Below are 22,045 nucleotides of genomic sequence, written 5' to 3' on the forward strand. Positions count from 1 at the left end.
AACAGCAACAGCAGCAGCAACAGCAACAACAGCCAATGCAACAGCAACAGCAGCCGATGCAACAGCAAATGCAACAGCAGCCTATGCAACAGCAGCAACAGATGCAACAGCCAATGCAACATCAGCAGATACAACAGCAGCCGATGCAGCAGCAAATGCAACAACAACAGCAGATGCAGCCGATGCAACAGATGCAGACTATGCAACAACAGCCAATGCAACAACAGCCAATGCAACAACAGCCGATGCAACAACAGCCAATGCAACAACAACAACAACCTGTCCAACAACAACAACAACAACTCACTCCACAACAATTACAACAGCTAACAGCAACTACAACAACAACAGCAACAACAAAAGATACAACAAATGCAACAGTACCAACAACATTACATACAGCAACAACAGCAACAACAAAATATCCAGCAACAACAACAACCACAGCAGCAACATCAGATGGCTCAATTTGCACAACCTCAACAGGTACAGATGCCACATAGATAATGGATGGGATAGAGAGGATGTTGGACTGTCTGTTGACCATCGACGACGACGACGATGTGAACGGGATAGACTTCCAATTAGTGTAACAGCAATGTAATAAAGAATCGACATGGCCAGGCTCTATTTATTCTCTCGAGAGGTAGGGTCACCTTGGACACAAACAATCGATCAATAATTGGCATTCTTGACATACTTGAGTGAATTGGAAAGGAGCCTTCCACCATCAGAGTTAGATGGCCAACTGTCAGTGACAGAGTTGGATGATGGTGGATAGAAGTTGAGTGATATGATCTTGCCCTTCTTTGTGGGCAACTCGGCAATGAGTGGTCGTCCATTCTCCCATGAAGCAATGAGTACCGAATCCTTGGCCAGTGTACCATCTCCATGTGAACTCTGACTGCCACCACAAAAGCTATTAACCTCATGCAGGACAGGATGATTCTCCAGAGATATCTGACCCAACTTGAGTTGGAATGTGCGACTGGTGACTCCTCCATTGAGTGGATCGTAATTCTCCTTCATCCATCTTCCCTCCAAACGATTGCCGCCGCCACAGTGTGAGTAGGTGCCGAGGACCACGCCGCCACCAGCGTCGACAAAGTCGGCAAGTCGATCGCCAAGATAGTTTTGATGGAATCCACAGTAACTAAAGAAGAGTATGGCATCATAATTGAGTGGTTCGGGTAACTTTCGGAATCCATTGACATTAGCTGTGTCCACATTGACCAATCCTTGAGCTCTAAGATGTTCCTGCACATCATTCAGTCGATCAGTGTACAGTTCTGAGCCTACCACCAAGTATCTATCTCGACAATTCTCAACGTAGAACTGTTTCCAAGGTCTTGGGTCCAAATCCAACCTGCATTTGTACTTTGGAGTATGACCAAATCTTCGAATACATTGTTGTCTCCAAAAATATTCATCCTGACAACTATTAAATATTAACTTTGAGACATATTGTACGTTTGTAAATATATCTCTACTGTCTACACAATCCATTATAAGGTAGAATACCTCCTAAACGATATTATAAGTTAGTAATAATATTGGGAGTTGAGATTGATTAGTGAGCGAGAACTTACTGAAGGCAGTACGTCAAGTGTTACAATCTTTTCAACTCTATCAAGCTCATCGTTAAAGACTGGAACTAAGGTATCGAATGGTTCCATTATTGTACGATAATGATGTAAATTGATACAAGTATCAAAAGTATTATTACAGGTAATAGTAGAGATACAATAAATAAAAATAAATATTAAAGAGATAATAAAGAGTTGTCGTGTTGCTGTCGAGAGTGTGTATGAATGAATGAATGAATGAATGACTACTGTGATGATTTGTAGTCGAGTGATTATTGTGAGAAAGGCCTGATTTAGCCTTCGCATTGTCGACGAGTCCATGTGGACTCTTAGAGGGGGCATGAGGTCCAACCGACTTCTCAATTAATTGATACCAAAAAAAAAATCTGTTTGGGGGCAGTTTTGATCAAAAAATTGGTTGGTGGTCATCGCGATTGGAGGATACTCTGTTGGCAAAAGGACACAGATTCCAGGGTGTGCTAATGACACATGCGAAAGAATGAGACAATTGACAAAGTAAGTATCCAAAATTGAAAGATCTGATGCCATTTCGAAACATGATTCGCAGAATGAATGAATGATCGATCCTTGTATTACAATGATTTCCCTTTCATTCGATTCTCTATCTCTGTTGACTTTCTTAAGAGATATGGTTTCAAAAGATCTTGAAATTCGCTGACTGATCGATTGGTATGCTCCTTGATCAAACTGACCGTCTTGATCAGATTGACATTGTTGTCTGTTTCAATCAGTCTCTCGAGAATGGATCGCCAGAATTTGGGTGTGACATTGTTCACCTTGAACATCGGTGACATCATTATACTCTTGCAAATTTCCAAATGGTTGCTTGTGTCCAACACCTGGCACAGATACATGATCATCGCATGATAGGTTTCGGTGTTGATTATCTTTTGTCTCTCGAGCAGTTGATACATTATCCATGCCTGGCCAATATTGTTCTCCTTGAGGTGCGCGTGTAAGATGAGATTGAAGAAGAATGGAATGTTGTTGAATTCGTCGAATCGGCTCTGGGCCAGTCTGAACAGTTGAGTTATCTTTTGAGTGCCAGGGTCTGGCAACATGCCAAGTATCTTGGCATATAGTCTAACGTTGAACTTTGTCATATAGTGTGCCGAGCCTTGATCGCCAATGTGTTTTCTCCATAGCTGCTCTGCCCTGTCAAGGGGACAGCACCTGAGGATGTAATAGAATGTGACGCTGGTCAAGTACTTTTCGGAGCGTGGCAGCAATGAATCGTACAATTGGATCACCTGTGCAGAGCGATCAGTGTTGCCCGACTTAACCAGGGCCTCGACCATTCGTCGGAATAGTCTATCATCAATGAATACGCTCTTGGTGTTGATCATTTGGCTGTACAACAGGTCGACGGCCTGTCCTGACGGATCCTTTGCCACGCGTGGCAGCAGTGATGCATAGAATGACCGGTCCAACTCGATGCCATCCTGGACCATCTGTTTGAGTATGCGATAACATTGTGAAAAGTCTCCATCCTCGGCCAGCTTGACCAGAAGTGATTGATACGATGCGGACGAAGGTGTGTGAACCTTACTGAGTTGTGCCAATGTGCTGATGGCCTGATCAATCATTGATGCATTGACATATGTGGTAATCAAGATTGTATAGCTGTGTACATCGGGGTTTGGTATGGTCTTGAAGATCTTTTCGACTTTGCCCACTTCGCCCAGGTCGCAATAGTATGACATGTATGTGTTGTAGACGAACTGGCTGTCCTCTGGTGAGTCCTTCGGTTGTTGTACCATCTGATAATTCTTGAATACACGGTCCATCACCTGATGTTCTACGCCCATCCTCTTTAGACTTGTCATCACCAAGTTATAATACTTTGCTGATGCTGAGAAACTAGAGTATGCCTTGCCTTTGTGCGTTTCATAGAACATCAACACTTCATTTACACTTGTCAACCTTCCCAAGTTGTATAGTCTTTGTTTTGTTTAGTTGGATTGATTGATTAGTACGCTGGTTGGTTGGTCATGCTCAATCAGACAGAGATACTTACTTCTGTTTCGGTGAGAGTAAGTCGAAGGGGATGCTTAGGTCATCCGGTATTTGGATAGATTGTTGTCTCTTCTTTGTGGTGTTTGAAACATCGTCATCATCATCTGGTAACATGTCATCGGGATCACTTTCATAAGGTTGACCAACTCTTATACTTCTTTTGTTATAGCTTTCACTAATAACATAGTTGTTATTGTTGTTATTGTTGTTGTTATTGTTGTTGTTGTTGTGGGGCCGGTCATTGATGAACACATTGTTATTTGTTCTACTAAATCTTTTAGTGGAAGTAGTAGTTGTAGTATAACATTGTTGTTGTGACTTCCAGAGTAGTCTAACACTGCTGCTACTACTACTACGCAGTCTAGTGAAAGATGACAACATATAATTGATATATTTATATAGCCTGCAAGCAGAGTCAAATCAACTAATCTAACATCAACTATTGTTTTTGATTCATTCATTCAATCAAAGAAAAGAGTGACAACACAAACAATCACATAATCAATTATTCATTATCTTACATAGTATGTACACAATGATTTTCATTCATCTTAAGACCATGTTACATAGTTGATCGATTGATTGAATAACTCATTGACTTCATTGCGGTAGTGCATCATTATGATGACTTGGTATTACAAAGATGATGCGTTGATGTTGACAATCTTGATTCCATTTCATTTATTCGTAACACTCTGTATGGTCCAATCAATCAAACCTAATTAATTAATATAATCACTTACACCCGACGGACTACCAATTAATGAATGGCCTTTGGTGTGAGGCTCAACAACAATGAATGTGAATCAAGTTCTTACCCCCCACATCAACAGATAAATATCTGTTGTTCACACTCGATTAACATGTTCCAATAACAATCATCTTAAGATGATATGAACCAACCAATTAATTCAGACCACAAACTTATGACGTTTCAACAATCCAATAAGAACAAAATCATGATATTATTTTAAAATAATGTGATGGAAGGACTCCATTCGGAGCAATTCGTTGTTACTCGAGGAATGAATGGATTGATTATTGACAATTATTTATAATGAATGTTTGATCGTCATCATTCCATTCCAATCAATTCCAAATAACTCGAACAACAAATAATAATGATACCAAATACCTTATCTAAACTTGTACCAACACGTCGTCTTGGTAACTCTAACCAACTTGTATCCACAATAGGATTAGGATGCATGGGTATGTCCGCATACTATGGTGATAACTTTGATGATGTCAACTCCATCAAAGTTCTAAACCATGCCCTTGACCTCGGTTGTAACTTCTGGGACACTGCTGTAAGTCACCCTACCCTCTCTCACTCGATCAAACAATCAGAAATATCCTCACACATTCATTCATTCTTTCAATCATTAGGATGTTTATGGTAATGGTGCAAATGAAGAGTTGTTGGCCAAGGTACTGAACACCAGAAGAAAGGAGGTATTCCTTTGCACAAAGTTCGCAGTAAAGGTGTCACCAACTGGTGAGCGCAAGATCTGTGGCAAGCCAGAGTTTGTACTTGAGGCCTGTGACGCCAGTCTCAAGCGTCTTGGAACCGACTACATCGACCTCTACTACCAACATCGTGTTGATCCCGAGACGTAAGTATTCATTCAATCAATCAAGTGATCATATTAGTAACATGCAACACTCCATCGAACAGACCAATTGAAGAGACCATTGGTGCTATGAAGCAGTTGGTTGAAGCTGGCAAGGTCAAGTATATTGGATTGAGTGAGTGTAGTGCAGAGACTTTGAGGAGGGCTCATAAGGTACATCCTATCACCGCTGTGCAGATGGAGTTCTCCCCATGGAGTTTGGACATTGAGTCCAATGGTATACTCGAGGCTTGCAAGGAGCTCGATGTGGCAGTGATCTGTTACTCACCATTGGGACGTGGCTTCCTCACTGGTGAGATCAAGTCACCAGAGGACTTTGCCCCAACTGACTTTAGACGCATGGTTCCTCGCTTCCAAGGTGAGAACTTCAAGAAGAACTATGAGTTGGTCACTGCCTTTGAGGAGCTTGCCAAGAATAAGGGTGTTGCCACCTCACAGTTTGTTCTCGCTTGGGTTTTGGCTCGCTGTCCCAACTTCATCCCTATCCCAGGCACCACCAAGATCCACCGTCTTGAGGAGAACCTCCATGGAGCACAGGTGCAACTGACCCCTGAGGATTTGGAGAGTGTAGAGAAGATCTTGGCAACAATCCCCGTCGCAGGTACAAGATACAACGCTACCCTCTTGAGCTCAGTCAACAAGTAAACTAATGTGATTGATTGTTAAATCCTTTTTATTAGTCCATGCGGCACAAACACACTTTCTTTGATACATCAGATTATCTATTCTTCATTCTATATTGATTGGCGTCATAGGCCCGCATAAGATCACCTGTTCCATTCAAGTTCCAGCGGCCAACTTGTGGATTTAGGCTGGGATGTGAGGCCAAGAGGTCAGTTGGATTGATCCACAGTGTCTGGTCGGCATACTCTGAGCCCTGGTAGATGACCCAGGCCTTACGCCTGACTTTGTCAAAGTTCTCACTTGGAATCCTATGGACGGCATAGTCATTGATCTTTCCAGCTTGCTTTGAGCGAGAGAAGGTGACGTCTGCATTTTTGGCTCCCGTAAGGTCAATGTCAACATAGCCCCAAATGGTCTCTGTGGTACCATTGAAGTTCTTCATTGGGACGAAGGGATCATCTTGGTCGAGGGCAACATGGTATGTTTTGAAAGTTGGGCGAGTGACAACGGTGATCATTGTGAACCATGTGCTATTATTGGCAAGATAGAATAATCTCCAAGTGTTCTCTGGGAGGTCTGGACACTTGAAGCATTGATGGTGGATGTTCTAATTGATTATAAGTGATTGGAATTAGTGTTTGGAATGAAATTATATGATGTCACGTGATTGGAGTTATTAGTCACGTGATATCAGATAATATATTAATTTGTTTAAACATACAACTGCATCGTCTGGTTGGTTAGCAAAGACCTTCTTGATGACATTGCCGCAACAAGTGTCGGCCATTGGTGCCAAGTCTAAACCCATGTTATAATTTTATTTGTAAAGAGATAAGATAAGTTAAGATTGAAAGTGTAGTGTTGATTTATTAATTAATGAACCTTTGACAAATATTGGATAGCGAGACTTCTAGAATTGCTTGATATTTACATGTTTAGACTATCACATGTACACATATGAGCTGGTTCCAATTCTTTGTCCTTGTGTCTGCCCCATCATTACATTAATTGGTCATTCTACAAACATGGTTATTGAAGCTCACCAACACCCCTACATCTGATCAATCTGGGGAGATTTAATCTAAAATCAGTTGCATGTCGTTTGGACTTTCAAAATACGACCATGGACAAAGGATATCGTTTGTTTGTTTCTATGATTGTCTGATAGTTGGGGGTTTGTGCCGTGGATTCCAAGTCATTGTGATTATCACTGTCTTCACCCAAAAAAATAATGAATCCAATCTTTGGATTAATTAAATATTACCTTCTCGCGACCTCCAACTCAAACTAACTCCTTCTCTTCTTCAATCACAGTCAATCAGTTTATACACATAATTCTGCTCATTTTTATACATATAATAATCTTAATAATGACTGAAGTTGTCGCTGTTCCAATTGCTATTTACTTACTTGAAGCAGCTGCTTTCCTCGGCGCTGGCATGACCACAATCTTCCTGAACGAACAAAAGGAGGAGATGAAAGATGTCACTACTCATATGTTCGATGCCTCGGCCTACTTGCCCAACTTAAAGTGGCGAATCTTCCTGGTTGGCCCATCAGACGCCTGGAAAAAGATCGTTAGTGTGACTACCTGTCCCACCTACGTCACCTACCACGCCGTCATCGATCAGGACAACAAGAAGTTGCCTGTGCACACTGGTCCAGGAACCATCAGCTCGATCTGGAGCTATATAGACGTCGACCTGTCTGGCGCCGCCAGTGTCACTCTCACCTTTGAGAAGGCCAAGGGCATGGGATGTATGAACCGATACAGGACCTTGACCATCAATGCCGATCAGTTCGAAGCCAGACTCAACAAGAAGGCCTGGGTGATCAGTTGGGACAATGATGGTCAGACACACTACCAAGGAGATGCCGGCCAGATCAATCCAAGCACATTGACCAATGAGCATCCAGAAGTAAAGATGTGTATTGGTAACTGGGGTGGCAAATCCATCTAAATACACTTACCAAAGTACCAATAAAAGTATCTCTGTACTGTGACATTATTATCTTCATAAAGGGTCGAGACCTGAGGGTCCATTGAACATGAACCTGGGTTGGATCGATACATTTATTGACCATTGTGGCCTTGTCTAGGCCATCATCATGATTAATCAATCTTAAATGTTGATGAATACCTTGTTCCTGTACATCATATATGCAATCACTAACCAACATCCAACTCCAATGCAATTGGACAACATGAACAATGTATGTGTTGTTGGATTACTAATGATTGATTGGTTGGATGGATGGATTAGTAACAATCAAACGATTGAACAATCAGAGTGACTTACGTGTAGAATGAGAATGGGAAGTATCCACCAAGTATCTCGTGACCCATGTATATAGTGATTGGATTCATTCCAACATAGACGAATGGTGCTCCATTCCAAACCTTGAACACATCGACCAGCAGGTACATGATTGATAGTACCCAGAACCTAATGTTATGGAAGCGAGTGAGTGAGTGAGTGATTGATTGATTGATTGATTGAGTGACGTCATCTACTTACGCAAAGCCAGAGAGTAGTATGACAAAGGATGGTGTCCAGAGATTCTTGTTGATTGGTAGCCATCCACCATTTTGAGACATGCCACAGAGACCGGCGGCGATGGCACAGAGTACAAGACCCCATACACTCCAGCGGACGATGCGCTCAGAGTTGGTGCGGAATGTTAGGAAGGTGCGTCCGCATTGGACACCCAGCCAGCACATAAAGATGGAGGTGAGGTGGCCCAGTGTGCCCTCGGGATCGTACGCGCCCGTGTCATAGATGGGCTGACAGGTGGGCGTCTGGTAAATGTGGTTCAGCGTGAAGATCTTGCGATCGATGTAGCCTGCAGCACCACCCGTGCAGTTTTGGTAGCGGCCTCCATCAGAGATACCGCCTGGTCCGAGGTAGCCGCGGCCACAGCCTGGCACGTCGACGAGGAATGTGAGCAGGAACCAGAGAGTGAGGACGAGAAGCGCGACAACCCATTGTATCCAGTATGGTATGATGTCAGCGATGAGGCCAGCTGTGGACTTCCTTGCCTTGTGGTTGTCCTGGATCGACGATGAGATGAACAGCTGGCTCTCCTCGTGCGAGCCGTCGTAGCTGGTGTGCCAGACGGGCACAAGTAGGATGATCAGGCCGACGACGAGGTAGGACACACCGAAGCGCTGCAGCACTCCAAGGATGCGCCAATGGCCAAGGTCATAGCCGTTGTTGAGGAACATTCCAAGCAGGAACAAGGTGATGGAGCGACGAACCAGCTTGATGATCACAGTCGACTTGGGTGTGCCGCGTGCCTCCAGAGCCTTGAAGCTGAGTGGCATGGCCACGCCCATGATAAAGACGAACCAGGGGAACACGAGGTCGGCCACAGTGAGTCCGTTCCAGTAGCTGTGATTGAAGAACCAGTAGCCGCCACCACCATAGTTGACAAAGATCATGATTGTGATTGAGAAGCCACGGAAGGCGTCCAGTGAGCGCAGACGGTCCTTCTTGGGCTCGACCGACACCTCGATCTGCTGCAGCTGGTACTCGAGCGACTCGGCCTTGTAGGCGCGGTAGCGGTACAGCGCAAACACCCACACCAATGCCAGGAAGAAGAAGATGGCAAAGGCGACGGCGATCGGGATGAATGGGTTGACGGGCTGCAGCTGCACCTCGACGCTGCTTGTCATGAACTTGGAGGCCTGATTGACTATCAACAAGATGTTGATATCATACACGCCTCTCTCGCCAAACTCATAAGATAATGGTTGTGACAATGATATCACGTGATTGTCCCTGTCATACACAGTAGCATTGATCCTGTATCCAAATGGTGTAGCCAGTTGTATATAACTAGTTGATTGACTAATGTGATTGATTGATTGAGTGAGTGATTGATTGAGTGATGGGATGGTTCCATGATTGATTGAGTGATAGTGATGGTGTATACATACTTGGTCATTGATATCAAGGGTTGATACATGCAATTGTAACAGGCATCGTATACGTAGGATAGGACGAGGGTGGTGTTGGCAGTGAGGGTGTAGTTGGTTACGAAACGGACTAGTGCCAGGTCATAGTTGAGACTGTCAACATCGGGTAGACCAGAGTCTCCATAACCTTTATGTATTCCAGTGATTATTGGTTTGCCTGCATCTGATTCTTTAATACTATAAGTCGCTGATGTCAATGGCAATGATGATGTGGCCAACAACATCACAGTCATAATGGTTGTCAACCATAATGTCAATGACTTGTCCATCATGATCGAAACAGATATATATATATATTACACGAATAAAGAGTGAGATAGGATGATATTGAATGATTGATTGTTCATGCTATCAATCAATCAATCACTTTATCAAGTTTGATCACAGCTCATGTGGTCCTTCCCTTCGCCCTCACTGTTTAATTGGCGCATGCATAAGTGTGTTGGGATGGGAGGTGGGTTCCAGGGTTGAGGTACCCATTTGCCATTTGCGCCCATCGTTCACTTCAAACAAATATCTTTGCAGATGAGAATGTTTGATCAAAGACCCAATGTCTTTAACATATATTATTAATAAAGTTTGATTCTTTGTTGGATACCATCCATTCATTCATTCAATCATTCAAACAATCATTCAATCACATGTTCACAACAACAAACCATTAATTAGGTTCTAATAAACAGGTTAACTTTGTTTTATAACCTTATGATTTATAATCTTAATATACCGATTGTTGGCACCTAAATATGTTGTTGAACTTGAGTATTAGTATCAGTCAGTCTTTAATTAACTTTTATATTATATATAATATATCAACTATTATAATGTAATTAATTATTTGTTCCTTTATCTCTGGGACAGATTATAACAATGACTTGTAGATGTGAGAGAGAGTTGGAATGAATGAAAAGATATTTGTGTTCAAAACACAAAGAAATCGATGTCGCCCTCTCGGCATTTCAATTCAAAAGTAACATGCAATGCTCTGTCTGCCGATGGTGTGTCTTAGCACATAGAGGTAGTTACTACATTACATTACTCTTGCATTAGCAACCAACTTACATATATATATATATCTTTAAATATATATATATAAAGTTATACAGTTATATATATATATAAATATTAAATAATGATAACAGCAAAGACAATTATAAATGAAGCAACATCATTTGTAATTGGATCATCTGTTGAACAGGAACATGAGAAGGTTGGTCTAGTCAACCAGGCGAAGGATTTCGATGAGCCAATGAATGACGAAGACGATGATTCAGATGATAACACCAATACAGACGATTCACCACAACCAATACGCAACAACTCCATCAACAACTCCTCAATAATAGAATCAGAGTCAATTGGTAATGCAATCCTACTATCTGATAACAAGTCTGATCATCAAGATGCATCGTCTACTTCATCATCATCTTCATCACAGTCAACAACTAGTAATGACCCATCAGCAGGTATGATCGACCCTCGACCCTAACCCTCGACCCTTGCCCTAACCCTCGACCCTCGACCTCAATCTCCAGAGCTGAAACAAAGAGTAGTGACATCATCGTTGTCGACGAGTAGTGAGAAGAGGCCACCGATACTGCCCAAGAACTATCAATACTCTTTGCACAGTTATGATAACCTACCTGCATACTTGCAAGGCAATGAGTACATTCAAACAGGCTACAGAGTTAACTTTAGTTATCGACTATGTATCAAGAGTCTATTCCGTATACATAATGAGACTCTCAACATTTGGACTCGTATGTTTGATCTATCAATCAATCAATCATTCAATCATTCAATCACTCGATCATTTATATTCACTCAAACTCCATCACATCTCATAATATCTAGACTTGTTGGCGACAGTAATGTTCTTCATATTGATGATTGTAACACTCGAGTACATACTGGTCGACCCTTCACCAACCGATAAGTTCATCTTTACGGTGTTCTTCCTCTGTGCCCAAGCTCAGATGCTATTCTCTGCCATCTTCCATACCTTTTGCTCTGTGTCCAGTCGATCATACTTATGGTTCGCACGTCTGGACTACTGTGGAATCAGTCTAATGATCGTTGGATCCTATTATCCAATCTTATATTATCTTCTAAAGTGTCATCCAAGTATGTTGTCGACATCCCTCTACATGTCCACGTCCACATCCACTCACTCACTGACCCAATCAATCAATCAATCTATTACAATAGCTGCAAGAATAGTATATATGACTGCCATCTCTATATTGGGTGTCGTTGGTATATCAGTTAGTATGTTGACATTCTTCCAATCATATCGCTTCCGCACGATGAGAGCAATCTTCTTCATTGTGTTTGGATTCTTTATCTTGATACCGCTGCCACAGATTATCGCCCTGGAGGGCATCGCCTATGTGTGGCCGGCGTTCTGGCGTCTGTCACTGGTGGGCGCATCCTACGTCATTGGCGCCACCATCTACGCTTCACGTTGTCCAGAGTGTTGTGCACCTGGCAAGTTCGACAATGGATTCAGTAGCCATCCAATATGGCATCTCTTCACCATCGTAGCTGCACTTTTGCAATTATACGGCTGTATTTTCTCATTCAATCATTATGGTTCAAGATGTTAACATTGCAGCATTCCTATATAGTCAATGAGGTCCAATCTTGGCTTGTTTCCGCTGCGTGGAAACACATTTGGAAACATGGAAACACGCGGAAACACGCGCGGAAACATGGAAACACAAGACACAATGGACTTTCTTGCTTTAATACTTGGCTACAAAAGGTCATATGCATCACGTCAACATCAATATACATAAACTAATGAATCAGACAGACGATTAAGTAGTAGTAGTAGTTGATTGTTACAAAGCAATCGTAATAGTATAATAATGTTATTAATAACTTGTTCAGAATGAAAAGTCGAATATCTTAATGGTTGAATCCTCGTAGCCTGTTATCAGTTTGGAGTCATTGAACTTGAGACAACAGACTGCCGACTGGCCCTTGATCGTGTTGACCAGCGATCCATTCTTCAGGTCCCACAGCTTAATGGTGCTGTCGGTGGAGCCACTCAACAGCTTGCTGCCCTTGAACTGCAGACAGTGGATCATATTCTCGTGGCCTTGCAGCGTGTGAATCAGTTGTCCGTTCATGTCCCACACCTTGAGCAGACTGTCGTGGCTGCCGCTGACCATCTGTCCATTCTCGTACTGGATACAGTTGATCTTGTGAGTGTGTGCTCGAATCGTGTTGACGCATCGTGCGTCCATGTCCCACACCTTGATCGTCTTGTCGTAGGAGCCAGAGATCACCAGGTCCTGGCCATTGTGATTGATTGCCTGGAGACATCGGACGGGCGCAGTGTGTCCACGCATGGTACGCAGGGATTGAGAGGTGTTGAGGTCAAATACGCGCATGGTGCCATCGACGCAGCCACATATCAGCGAGTTTCCAACGATCTGGAGACACCAGACACTTGAGTGCGTTTGGATAGTGTCGATACAGGAACCGTCCAGGCGGTCCCAGATCTTGATTGAGCCATCGGCGCTGCCACTGACAATGCGGTTTGGAGTGCTGCCTAGACAGATCGTGCCGTTCTTGTGGCCGCTCATCGTTCGCAGACAGCGTCGCTTGCTGTCCTCCAAGTCGTCATTGAACTGGCTGCCTTCACCAATCCTTGAGCAGTCCCAAGTCTTGACGGTCATGTCCTCTGATCCACTGACCAGTGTGTTTGTCTCTGGTTCGTACAACAGGCTCCAAACAATCTCCTTGTGGCCACGCAAGATGGTCGTGCCATATTTGCCCTTCCTCCAGTTAGAGTCCTTTCTGAACTCGCCAATGTACCAGTTCTCGGTCCATACTGGGCCGCTACTGACTGAGGTGGTAGTGGTCTTTGTTTGTTGGGATACCTGTGGCGACTGGAGATTGTATAGTTGACTACGGGTCACTTCTGGTTTGTCTCCATTGTGGTTCTCTGTGATCATCATCATGTCCTCGTCGTCATCTTCCTCGAGGACCACCGGCGCTGGCTTATTGTGGATTGATTGATTACGTAGATAGGAGGGAGGCGGCACGTGGAAGGTTGTGCCATCGAGTAGGCGTCGTGACAGACAGATCTCACGCCACAGTGATAGGTCCAACGCCAGCATTCTCCACTTTTGGCTAACGCGGCAAACACCCAGACACAGATCGGACGGCGAAAGGAATTTGAAGATATGCAGCATGACCTCCTCGGGCAGGATAAGTGTGAGAGATCGAGCATCAGACAGATTGTATCGCGTGGCAATGTTATAGTAGCTCTTTGAAATGGTCTTTAGATGCTCCTCCTTCTTTTTCTGGATCGACCTAAGGAACATGCGCTTCATCTTTAGGTCCCGGCGGATGGCTTCGCGGGTCTCTTGAAGCGAGGAGATTGTCAACTCTACACTCTCCAACTCAATGGTCCTTCGCTCCATGAAACTAAGGGTTTCTTTCTCGTCGCGTAACACTTCGGTAACGAGTGGATCCCCTGAGAAGCACTGGTCGATCTCCATTGGTTGGTAGTCATTGGCGCCATCCTCCAAGTCGTCGTCAATGTCAACATCATCCTCATCATTGATGATGTTGTTGTTGTTGTCATAGTAATGACTATAACGATGTGAATAGTTGGACCTATGATGATGTCTGGTCGTGGTGGTAGTAGTTGTTGTGATGTCGCCAGAATCGCTGGATGGTGTCAGTGGGGATGGCGATGACGAGCCACCCTGCAAGTAGAACTCCTTTGGACTCTCAATGTTGGCCAACTGGATTGGATTGCTTCTTTGTTGCGGTGACTGAGGATGGACGTAGTAATGGCTTGCCGAGCATTCATCCAATGCACACAGTTCATTCTTATCTTCGCAGCCAGCATATCTTCTATCTCTTTTTTTCTTCTTCATCTCAACAACATTCAACGATCCTCCAGTAGCTGAAGGATTCGAGTTGTTCAACAGTTGATGTTGTTGTTGTTCCTGGTTTGAGGAAGATACAACAACAACTATCGATTGTTGTTGTTGTTGTTGTTGAGGAATTTCATTGGTAGTAACAGTTGTAGTAGTAGTTGTAGAGGTTGAAGCATCTATCTCTATCATTTTTTAATGTATGTATCTCTCTCTGAATCACTATCTGTTTGTTTTGTTATAACTATTTACATGTATAATGGGTAAGTAAGTATGTTTGAAACATGTAGGTATAGATGTGACCACCACCTATCATCTCTTCTATCAACCATCTCCATTCTCTATTCTCCTGGATTATAAGATGGTGCGTGGTGCGAATGAAGATGAGTTGAGAGGTTAAACCACTCTTTGATTCACACTCGCACACACGCACTCAAACTTCAATCAATCAATCCATCTATCATTCAATCAATCAATAAATCAATGGTATTGGTATTTAATGAATGGATGTATGTCCATGGAATAATTATTGATACTCACTTTAAAAGAATTTGGGATGGGATGGATCCTGGAATTGATCAATTTTCTGTGATTGATGGTTTGTTAGATGGTATTAATTAAATATTATTAATATTATTATTAAGAGAGAAATAGTAATAAGTAAAGTAAATTAGTAAGTAAGCAGGAGGAAGTTGTACATGTACTCCTATGTGTTTGATCAAAAGTGGAATTGAGGGTATGTTTGGAGAGTGGAGAGTTAAAAGTGAGCGGTGTGACATCTGATCATCCAACACCACAAACACAAACACACATATACACATATTTATATATATATATATATGTATATAAACAAGAGGAGATGCGTGGAGAAGGCATAAGGCGACACCCTTAGTTTATGATCAGTCTTGATGTGTGTGAGTGTGTGTGTGTGTGTGTGTGTGTGTTAAGATGATTGGTGTGTAATGGGTGTGAGTGAATGAGTTGTTGCAATTCATTTCCAACAACACCATCAACAGTTGATATACATGATCGTGATGGGTTAAGTAAGTAATAAATAATATATTCGCGTATGATTGAGTGTGATTGGCCCTCTGGGGGCAATGATGACCTGGGCAACAGTACTTGGGATTGTGGTATGTTTGAATGTTTGATTGAGTATAAGTGAGTGGGTTGTGTTGATGTCAATGAAATCCTGATCATGCCATAAGTGGAGTTTGATTGAAGTTGGAAACAATTGTGTGTATGTGTTGGAGGGGGTTTGATCAATTGTTAGCAGCTCATCGTTCCGATAACCCCCACTCAACACCCACTTGTGATTGACAACAACAAGTTGTTTGGAAGATGATGGAGAGAGTGAGAAGCTTAAATGGAGGCGTGACATTATTATTAGCAGGGGTGTTTGTGTTTGTGATTGTAGTTGGAATTTATAGAGTTGGAGGCATGGATTATGTGTTGATGTTGTTGTTATGTTAGTTGTTTGATTGAACTAATTTTATCTCTTCAAATTGAAGTCAACCTGCCAAACACGTTGTTGTAGGTTAAGTGTTTATACGAATTATTCGTTGTCCACAGCATCAACATCACAAATATTAATATTATTTATATTTTTTATTATTATTATTGCCATACTGAATTGATGGAAAATAATGGTTGAACCTGATGATGTTGATGGTTTCAAAATTATGGGAACAATTTGTATGCCCTGCATTGTAATACCAAGATATATTACAATATTGTCGATGAAGATGTGATGTAGCTGGCGTAATAATAATTATTTTGAACAAATATTTAATAATTAATGTTTAAGTTCTCGAAGGGCCTGAAGCAGTACTCTGCTCATTGTTGGGGTACTGGATCGACATCATCTCTCTGTAGAATGGTGGTTGGTAATGGTTGGTGTACTCTTGGAATGAGATACACTTGTCGTAGAACACAGGGTGTTGCTGTCCCTGATCAATTGCGTCTTGTGTATCCAACACTCCGTACTGGGCTTTCTTTTTGTACATAGACTCGGTGTACAGAGCAAACAAGAGAACCAGCACCAGAGGGATGATGGTAAGGTTGCCGTAGAAGAACTTGTAGAGGTTGAAAACACCGATCATAAGCAGGAGGTAGATGACCAGTCCGACAATTTGCAGGCGGAAGCAGAGGCCAAACAACGAGCCACCTGATTGGTAGTCCGGAGTGTTGACCCAGACAATGTTGTACTTGGCCACAAGGTACGACAGGCCAAAGTACCATGTTCCAACTATCAGGATGAAGGGGGTCATTGTCGAGTATGCCAGCAGGATTTGGAAGTATAACAAGTCGATGGCATATGATGTGGCGTATCCAAAGCCACCTTGATGATGTACACGCGCAATCTTTCTTGGTGTCTTTGCAAAGAACTTCAACTTGATAAACATAATTATCAATGGGAATATTCTAAGTAGATTGAATACTGGCTTGCATGCTGTTATAATATTACAAATTGGTCAGTTATTTGTATGATTGATTGATTGATTGATTGAAGAATAATAATTACCTGAAATCATGATAAGATTAATCATTTGGAATGCTTGACCTGGAAGAGATGATGCAAGCATTGTGATCACACTGCTAGGGTTGTCAACGATTGATTCAATCGATTGGAAAATGGAACCAGCAATTGCAGATATCAAGAATACATTGACAACTTGGAAGATAAAGTACTTGCGTAATACTGAATTGATTGATTGGTTGTTAGTAAGTGAATATCTCTATCTCTCAATCATATACATACCTGACTTATCAATCAATGAATGTGCATGATATCCTTGAAGTCTTGAGGCCAACTTGATGATAGGTACAAGGATGGCCATGAAGATGATCATGATGAGTGATGGAAGGAAACCTTGGAGGAAACCAGCCAAGATGGTGGACTTGTTGATGAGATCAATGAGCCAGTCGAATATCTTGACCTTTTGCAAGGTTGCGATGTTGCTGAAACCAGAGATAAAGGTGATGGGTACCATCCAGAAGAACACCAAGAAGAAGATAAAGATTGAAACGACCAAAGTGCGCTGCAGGAATGACTTGTAAGATATGCCAGCATTCTTCCAGTAGACATCGTAGGGGTCTGGTGCGGGATAGGTCACCATCTTGTATGGATATTTCTTGTCCATGATTGTCTGCAGTGTGATCTTTGCATTGGAGCGATGATTGAACACTGCGAATCCACATCGATGGCCGGGCATGTTCTCCTCATAGCTCGCTCTCTTTGTCTCGATACCCTTGTCAAAGTTGGTAATGTTCTCCTGGAAGAACTCCATCTTTTCTCTCTTCTGGCCGACCAGTCCCAAGAAACCGTCCTTGGTGTACTGAGTCTTGTTCTTCCTGGCGGTCGTCTCCATGGCCGCCTCGTACTTGTTGATGAACTTCTCTCGTTTGTTCATATCCTTGTATATGGGCATCTTTTGGCTGATGAGAGTGACGTCCTTCACCTGGCCTGGGTAGAATCGGTCGAGGTAGTGATAGAACTCGTCTTTGTTGAACAGTCGCTTGGGGATGTCCTTGAAGTAGATTGAGTAGTTGAGCAGTCTAGACTCGCTCTTGAAGTGAATGCGTCTTCTTGTATACTCGCGATAGTCTCTAAAGATGAAAGCGCAGACAACTAGCGGAACTATGAGTGTGAATACCCAATGTACCCAGAGGAGACGAGAGCCTCTGGCAATGTTGGACATTGAAACTGTTGCCAGACCAACAACCTCAGTCTCATCAGGCTTTCTAGAGTCATTGAATGTGCCCTGGGCATTAGTTGGATATAGACCAACAGCAGTTACAATCATTAATATGAAACATATCCAGAAATGAGTCTTTAACTGTCTAAGATAGAAGAATCCATCCTAATTTGTTGTTGTATGAATGAATGACTGTCAGTAAACTATCATTGGAATGATCAAAGGATGATATTTACCAGACCTGCATGAGTGATTAACTTCTCATTCTCATACATCAATGTTGAAGGAATCCATCCAAAGAATGAATCTGAAGGTGGCGTGTCCACTCCAGGATGTGATCTCTCATATCTGTATTGATAGAAGTTCTTGTAACGTCTTCTAATGAAACAGAATGCAAAGAAAACAATCAATGATATAACAGCATTGATTACAACTATTTATTATATTCAATTTAGTTAGTAAGAATACATTTTGGCCGATTCGGCCAATGATCAATCTGATCAAATATCAATCAACGTACGAGAAACAATAAAAGCCGAATCTTGAACTCGATACTCGTTTCTTTGCTCACCAGACGATGACATTATTACTTTGTTTTCAAGCCAATCGCTCTTTAGAAGCCTAGTTGGAAACTATAAACTAAGCGAATAAATATTATATATAGGTAAGTGATTGATGGAAATATTGAATGTATTGTAAATTTACGCGGCTTTGATGTGTGTATGTGTGTATGTTTATGTGTATGTATATTTGTTTGTAAATAGGCGGGCAAATTATAATGATGACAGCGAGTGAGTGAATTAATGTAAATAGAAATATATAAATATATATATATATATATATATGTCTTTAATGATGGATGGATGGATTGACTTGTTGTCATTGACCCCCCCTTGCTACTTCAACACCCATAATGATCCATCATCTCCTCTCGTCTGACTTTTCATTAACAAATAAGGTAATACTGTACCATCTGGTCAACAGCTCACACCATTCATACATTCTCACACCAATGTCCATTTGAAGTTGTGCGCTCATCCAGACAAAGGGGGTTCATCCCCACATCTCATACACACTGTTCTCAATGAACACCATCGTACACCCATCTGTGTATGTACTCGACCCTTGACTTATACAGATGGCATCTAAAACAAGCCTTTTGTTTGATTTGATGTGATGTTGGCAGGCCTGTTCATTGTGTAGCCGAGATGACAACACAACATTACTTACTTCATGTTTATTCAGATTTAGATGTTGTTGATGATGGTGTCTCCTCAACTCTCTAAAGTTGTTGTTGTCGTTGTTGTTGAAGTCTCGTTGGATGTGGCTGGGGCTACGACAGGTGCATCGGTAACTGTTGACGCGACATCAACAGCAACAGCAACAGGGGCGACTACTACAGGGGCAACTACTACGGCAGGGGCACGATGGAGGTCAATGCGCTCAAAGAGTACGACAACTTCTACCAACTCTGTGTGTGGGAAGAGGTCGACGGCCAATGCCTTGACAGGCTTGAAGGGCGTGCCTCTCATGGTGTTGGTGATGCTCTTGCATAGTTTGGCCGCATCTTGTATCAGTGAGTTTTGGTTGCAAGACACGTAGACCAATCGCTTCATCGATTCAAACTGACGGAGACACTTGATGACGCTGGGATGTAGGCCTGCACGTGGTGGATCGACAATGCCAATGATCTCGCCCTCCTTCACATCGTTGTACGTCCTGCCAATGGTGGCTAGCAGGCCGTCCATAGTGTCCTCGGCCTTGCCAACAATGTAGTCGACGTTGGTGATGCCGTTGCACTTGGCATTGACCTTGGCGTCCTCGACGGCGTCTGGCGCCATCTCCAGACCATAGACATGGCGTGCCTGCTTTGACAAACACTGGCCAATCGTGCCAGTGCCACAACAAACATCGAGCACAATGTTGCGCGCCGAGACGCCGGCCCAATCAACTACGCGGGAGAAGAGCAGCTCGGCGGCCTTGGTGTTGACCTGGAAGAATGCGTTTGACGACACGTTGAACTTGAGTCCGAGCAGCTGCTCGGCCACGGTCTCTGTGCCGGCGATCAGCAGGACGGGAAGATCGACTGGGGCAGCATTGGACACGCCGTCATAGCACTGGATTGACAGACTGGTAACCTCGGCATCCGTGCCCTTGGCCTTGTCAAAGTGTGCGATCAGTGCAGCTGACTCGTCCTTGATCTCCTGCTCGGTGAGTCCACGATGATTGAACTGAACAGTGGCCATCGTCTCGCCCGTGGTAAAGTCGCGAACTGTCAACTGGCGCCAGAAGCCAGTGTGCGTCATCTTGTCAAAGGGTGGGCGCGCATGGGCCAGGACGTACGTCTCGAGATGGCGACGCACTGCGTTTGAGCGACCAGATATGATCTGGCAGTTGGATGGATCGCCGACGACCGTGATGCCATTGCCTGTGCGACCCAGTGCGAATCCGATGCAGGGTGTCTGGTCCTCCTTGCGACCGATCGTGTAGCTGCACTTGTTGCGATAGTTGGACACGACGGGCGATGCGATGATCTCCTCGAGCGGACACGCCAGCTGGCGGCCCTTCTTCTCCAGCAGCCAGTCGGGCTGCTTTGTGCACTCCTTCCTGATGGCCGTGGTCATGTTGGTGAGCACGTCCAAGACGCCCGCGCGCTTCTTCTCCAACTGCACGCTATACTCGATGTTGTGCCATGGATTGACAATGTCCTCTATCAATCTCAATGGTGCGTCGGCACCACCACCTGATGATGAATCATCTCTTCCACGCTTATTCCTATTATTATTGTTATTATTATTGTTGTTGTCATTGTCTTGTCTACCAGTCTTCTCTTGTGCCTTTAACTTTACACCATCCAAGTCAAAGCCATTCCACTTCTCGATGAATGGTTGTACCAAGTCGACGCTCTTTGATTGATCAATCGATTGAATGAATGATGGGTATTAGTCACATGACGCATTCACTCGCATGATCAATCAATCAAACATACCTCCAAGGTTACAACAGCGAACTGCTCTTTGAACACCTTCTTTGCTTTGACATAGGTTGTACCATTCTTTGTTAGTAGCTTCTGGAATCGACCAGTATCCATATTCTTTGGTAGGTTGAACATCATCATGTTGACACGTCCAGTATTAATGGCTACACTATCGAATGGTTTTGTGGTTGAAGTTGGCGTTGATGTTGGTGTAACAGTTGAAGTAGTGCTTGTTGGTGTTGAAGTTGTTGGACTAGTTGGTGTAGTAGTATCTATTGGTGCGGCAGTTGTCATTAACACATCATCATCCTCTGTTCTTGGCTTCTTTAATGGCCTATCGTCCTCTGTAGTAGCAGGGGTATCTACATTGATATCAATTGGTGTTGTAGTAGTAGCCATGACTTATGTATTATCTCTCTCTTATTTGTGTTGAAAGGGATATGTATAAGTAGGATGAATAAGTGAGTGAAGTCAATAATGAATGTCACATTACCAATTTGGACTTTGAAACTTGGAAACGAACGAGGTCTCACATGAATGACCTCACCAAACCCACCACCAACTTTCATTCAAAGATCATTTGACATTCATCAATCTCTATAGTGCACAAAG

General features: G+C 43.0%; 10 protein-coding genes across 10 annotated transcripts; 4 read left to right on the forward strand and 6 right to left on the reverse strand.

Annotated features, from left to right (window-relative positions):
- Positions 1-35: 35 nt before the first annotated feature.
- On the forward strand, positions 36-503 carry SAMD00019534_008800 (hypothetical protein; the record flags this gene model as incomplete). The annotated part of the gene is made up of 1 exon (XM_012902847.1): positions 36-503. One exon carries the CDS (start codon positions 36-38, stop codon positions 501-503), a length of 468 nt encoding a protein of 155 aa, XP_012758301.1.
- A 172-nt stretch (positions 504-675) lies between these two features.
- Positions 676-3,737, reverse strand: SAMD00019534_008810 (hypothetical protein; the record flags this gene model as incomplete). The annotated part of the gene is made up of 3 exons (XM_012902848.1): positions 676-1,153; positions 2,460-3,548; positions 3,625-3,737. The coding sequence occupies 3 exons, from the start codon at positions 3,735-3,737 to the stop codon at positions 676-678; spliced, it is 1,680 nt and encodes a 559-aa protein (XP_012758302.1).
- A 1,100-nt stretch (positions 3,738-4,837) lies between these two features.
- SAMD00019534_008820 (hypothetical protein) lies at positions 4,838-5,902 on the forward strand (the record flags this gene model as incomplete). Its single annotated transcript, XM_012902849.1, has 3 exons — positions 4,838-4,933; positions 5,013-5,239; positions 5,302-5,902. 3 exons carry the CDS (start codon positions 4,838-4,840, stop codon positions 5,900-5,902), a joined length of 924 nt encoding a protein of 307 aa, XP_012758303.1.
- A 73-nt stretch (positions 5,903-5,975) lies between these two features.
- Positions 5,976-6,689, reverse strand: SAMD00019534_008830 (hypothetical protein; the record flags this gene model as incomplete). Its single annotated transcript, XM_012902850.1, has 2 exons — positions 5,976-6,488; positions 6,603-6,689. 2 exons carry the CDS (start codon positions 6,687-6,689, stop codon positions 5,976-5,978), a joined length of 600 nt encoding a protein of 199 aa, XP_012758304.1.
- A 562-nt stretch (positions 6,690-7,251) lies between these two features.
- Positions 7,252-7,842, forward strand: SAMD00019534_008840 (hypothetical protein; the record flags this gene model as incomplete). Its single annotated transcript, XM_012902851.1, has 1 exon — positions 7,252-7,842. One exon carries the CDS (start codon positions 7,252-7,254, stop codon positions 7,840-7,842), a length of 591 nt encoding a protein of 196 aa, XP_012758305.1.
- Positions 7,843-8,004: 162 nt separating this feature from the next.
- Positions 8,005-10,147, reverse strand: SAMD00019534_008850 (hypothetical protein; the record flags this gene model as incomplete). Its single annotated transcript, XM_012902852.1, has 4 exons — positions 8,005-8,113; positions 8,182-8,328; positions 8,401-9,732; positions 9,822-10,147. Coding segments are annotated over 4 exons (1,914 nt in total), but the record flags the coding sequence as incomplete, so codon positions are not given.
- Positions 10,148-10,992: 845 nt separating this feature from the next.
- On the forward strand, positions 10,993-12,466 carry SAMD00019534_008860 (hypothetical protein; the record flags this gene model as incomplete). The annotated part of the gene is made up of 4 exons (XM_012902853.1): positions 10,993-11,326; positions 11,396-11,620; positions 11,715-11,984; positions 12,069-12,466. The coding sequence occupies 4 exons, from the start codon at positions 10,993-10,995 to the stop codon at positions 12,464-12,466; spliced, it is 1,227 nt and encodes a 408-aa protein (XP_012758307.1).
- Positions 12,467-12,748: 282 nt separating this feature from the next.
- On the reverse strand, positions 12,749-14,950 carry SAMD00019534_008870 (hypothetical protein; the record flags this gene model as incomplete). Its single annotated transcript, XM_012902854.1, has 1 exon — positions 12,749-14,950. The coding sequence occupies one exon, from the start codon at positions 14,948-14,950 to the stop codon at positions 12,749-12,751; it is 2,202 nt and encodes a 733-aa protein (XP_012758308.1).
- A 1,610-nt stretch (positions 14,951-16,560) lies between these two features.
- On the reverse strand, positions 16,561-19,040 carry SAMD00019534_008880 (hypothetical protein; the record flags this gene model as incomplete). Its single annotated transcript, XM_012902855.1, has 5 exons — positions 16,561-17,210; positions 17,283-17,459; positions 17,520-18,621; positions 18,693-18,889; positions 18,977-19,040. 5 exons carry the CDS (start codon positions 19,038-19,040, stop codon positions 16,561-16,563), a joined length of 2,190 nt encoding a protein of 729 aa, XP_012758309.1.
- A 690-nt stretch (positions 19,041-19,730) lies between these two features.
- Positions 19,731-21,832, reverse strand: SAMD00019534_008890 (hypothetical protein; the record flags this gene model as incomplete). The annotated part of the gene is made up of 2 exons (XM_012902856.1): positions 19,731-21,362; positions 21,446-21,832. The coding sequence occupies 2 exons, from the start codon at positions 21,830-21,832 to the stop codon at positions 19,731-19,733; spliced, it is 2,019 nt and encodes a 672-aa protein (XP_012758310.1).
- Positions 21,833-22,045: the final 213 nt, after the last annotated feature.

The sequence above is a fragment of the Acytostelium subglobosum genome (assembly GCF_000787575.1).
Source record: "Acytostelium subglobosum LB1 DNA, scaffold: scaffold2, whole genome shotgun sequence".
NCBI lineage: Eukaryota > Evosea > Eumycetozoa > Acytosteliales > Acytosteliaceae > Acytostelium > Acytostelium subglobosum.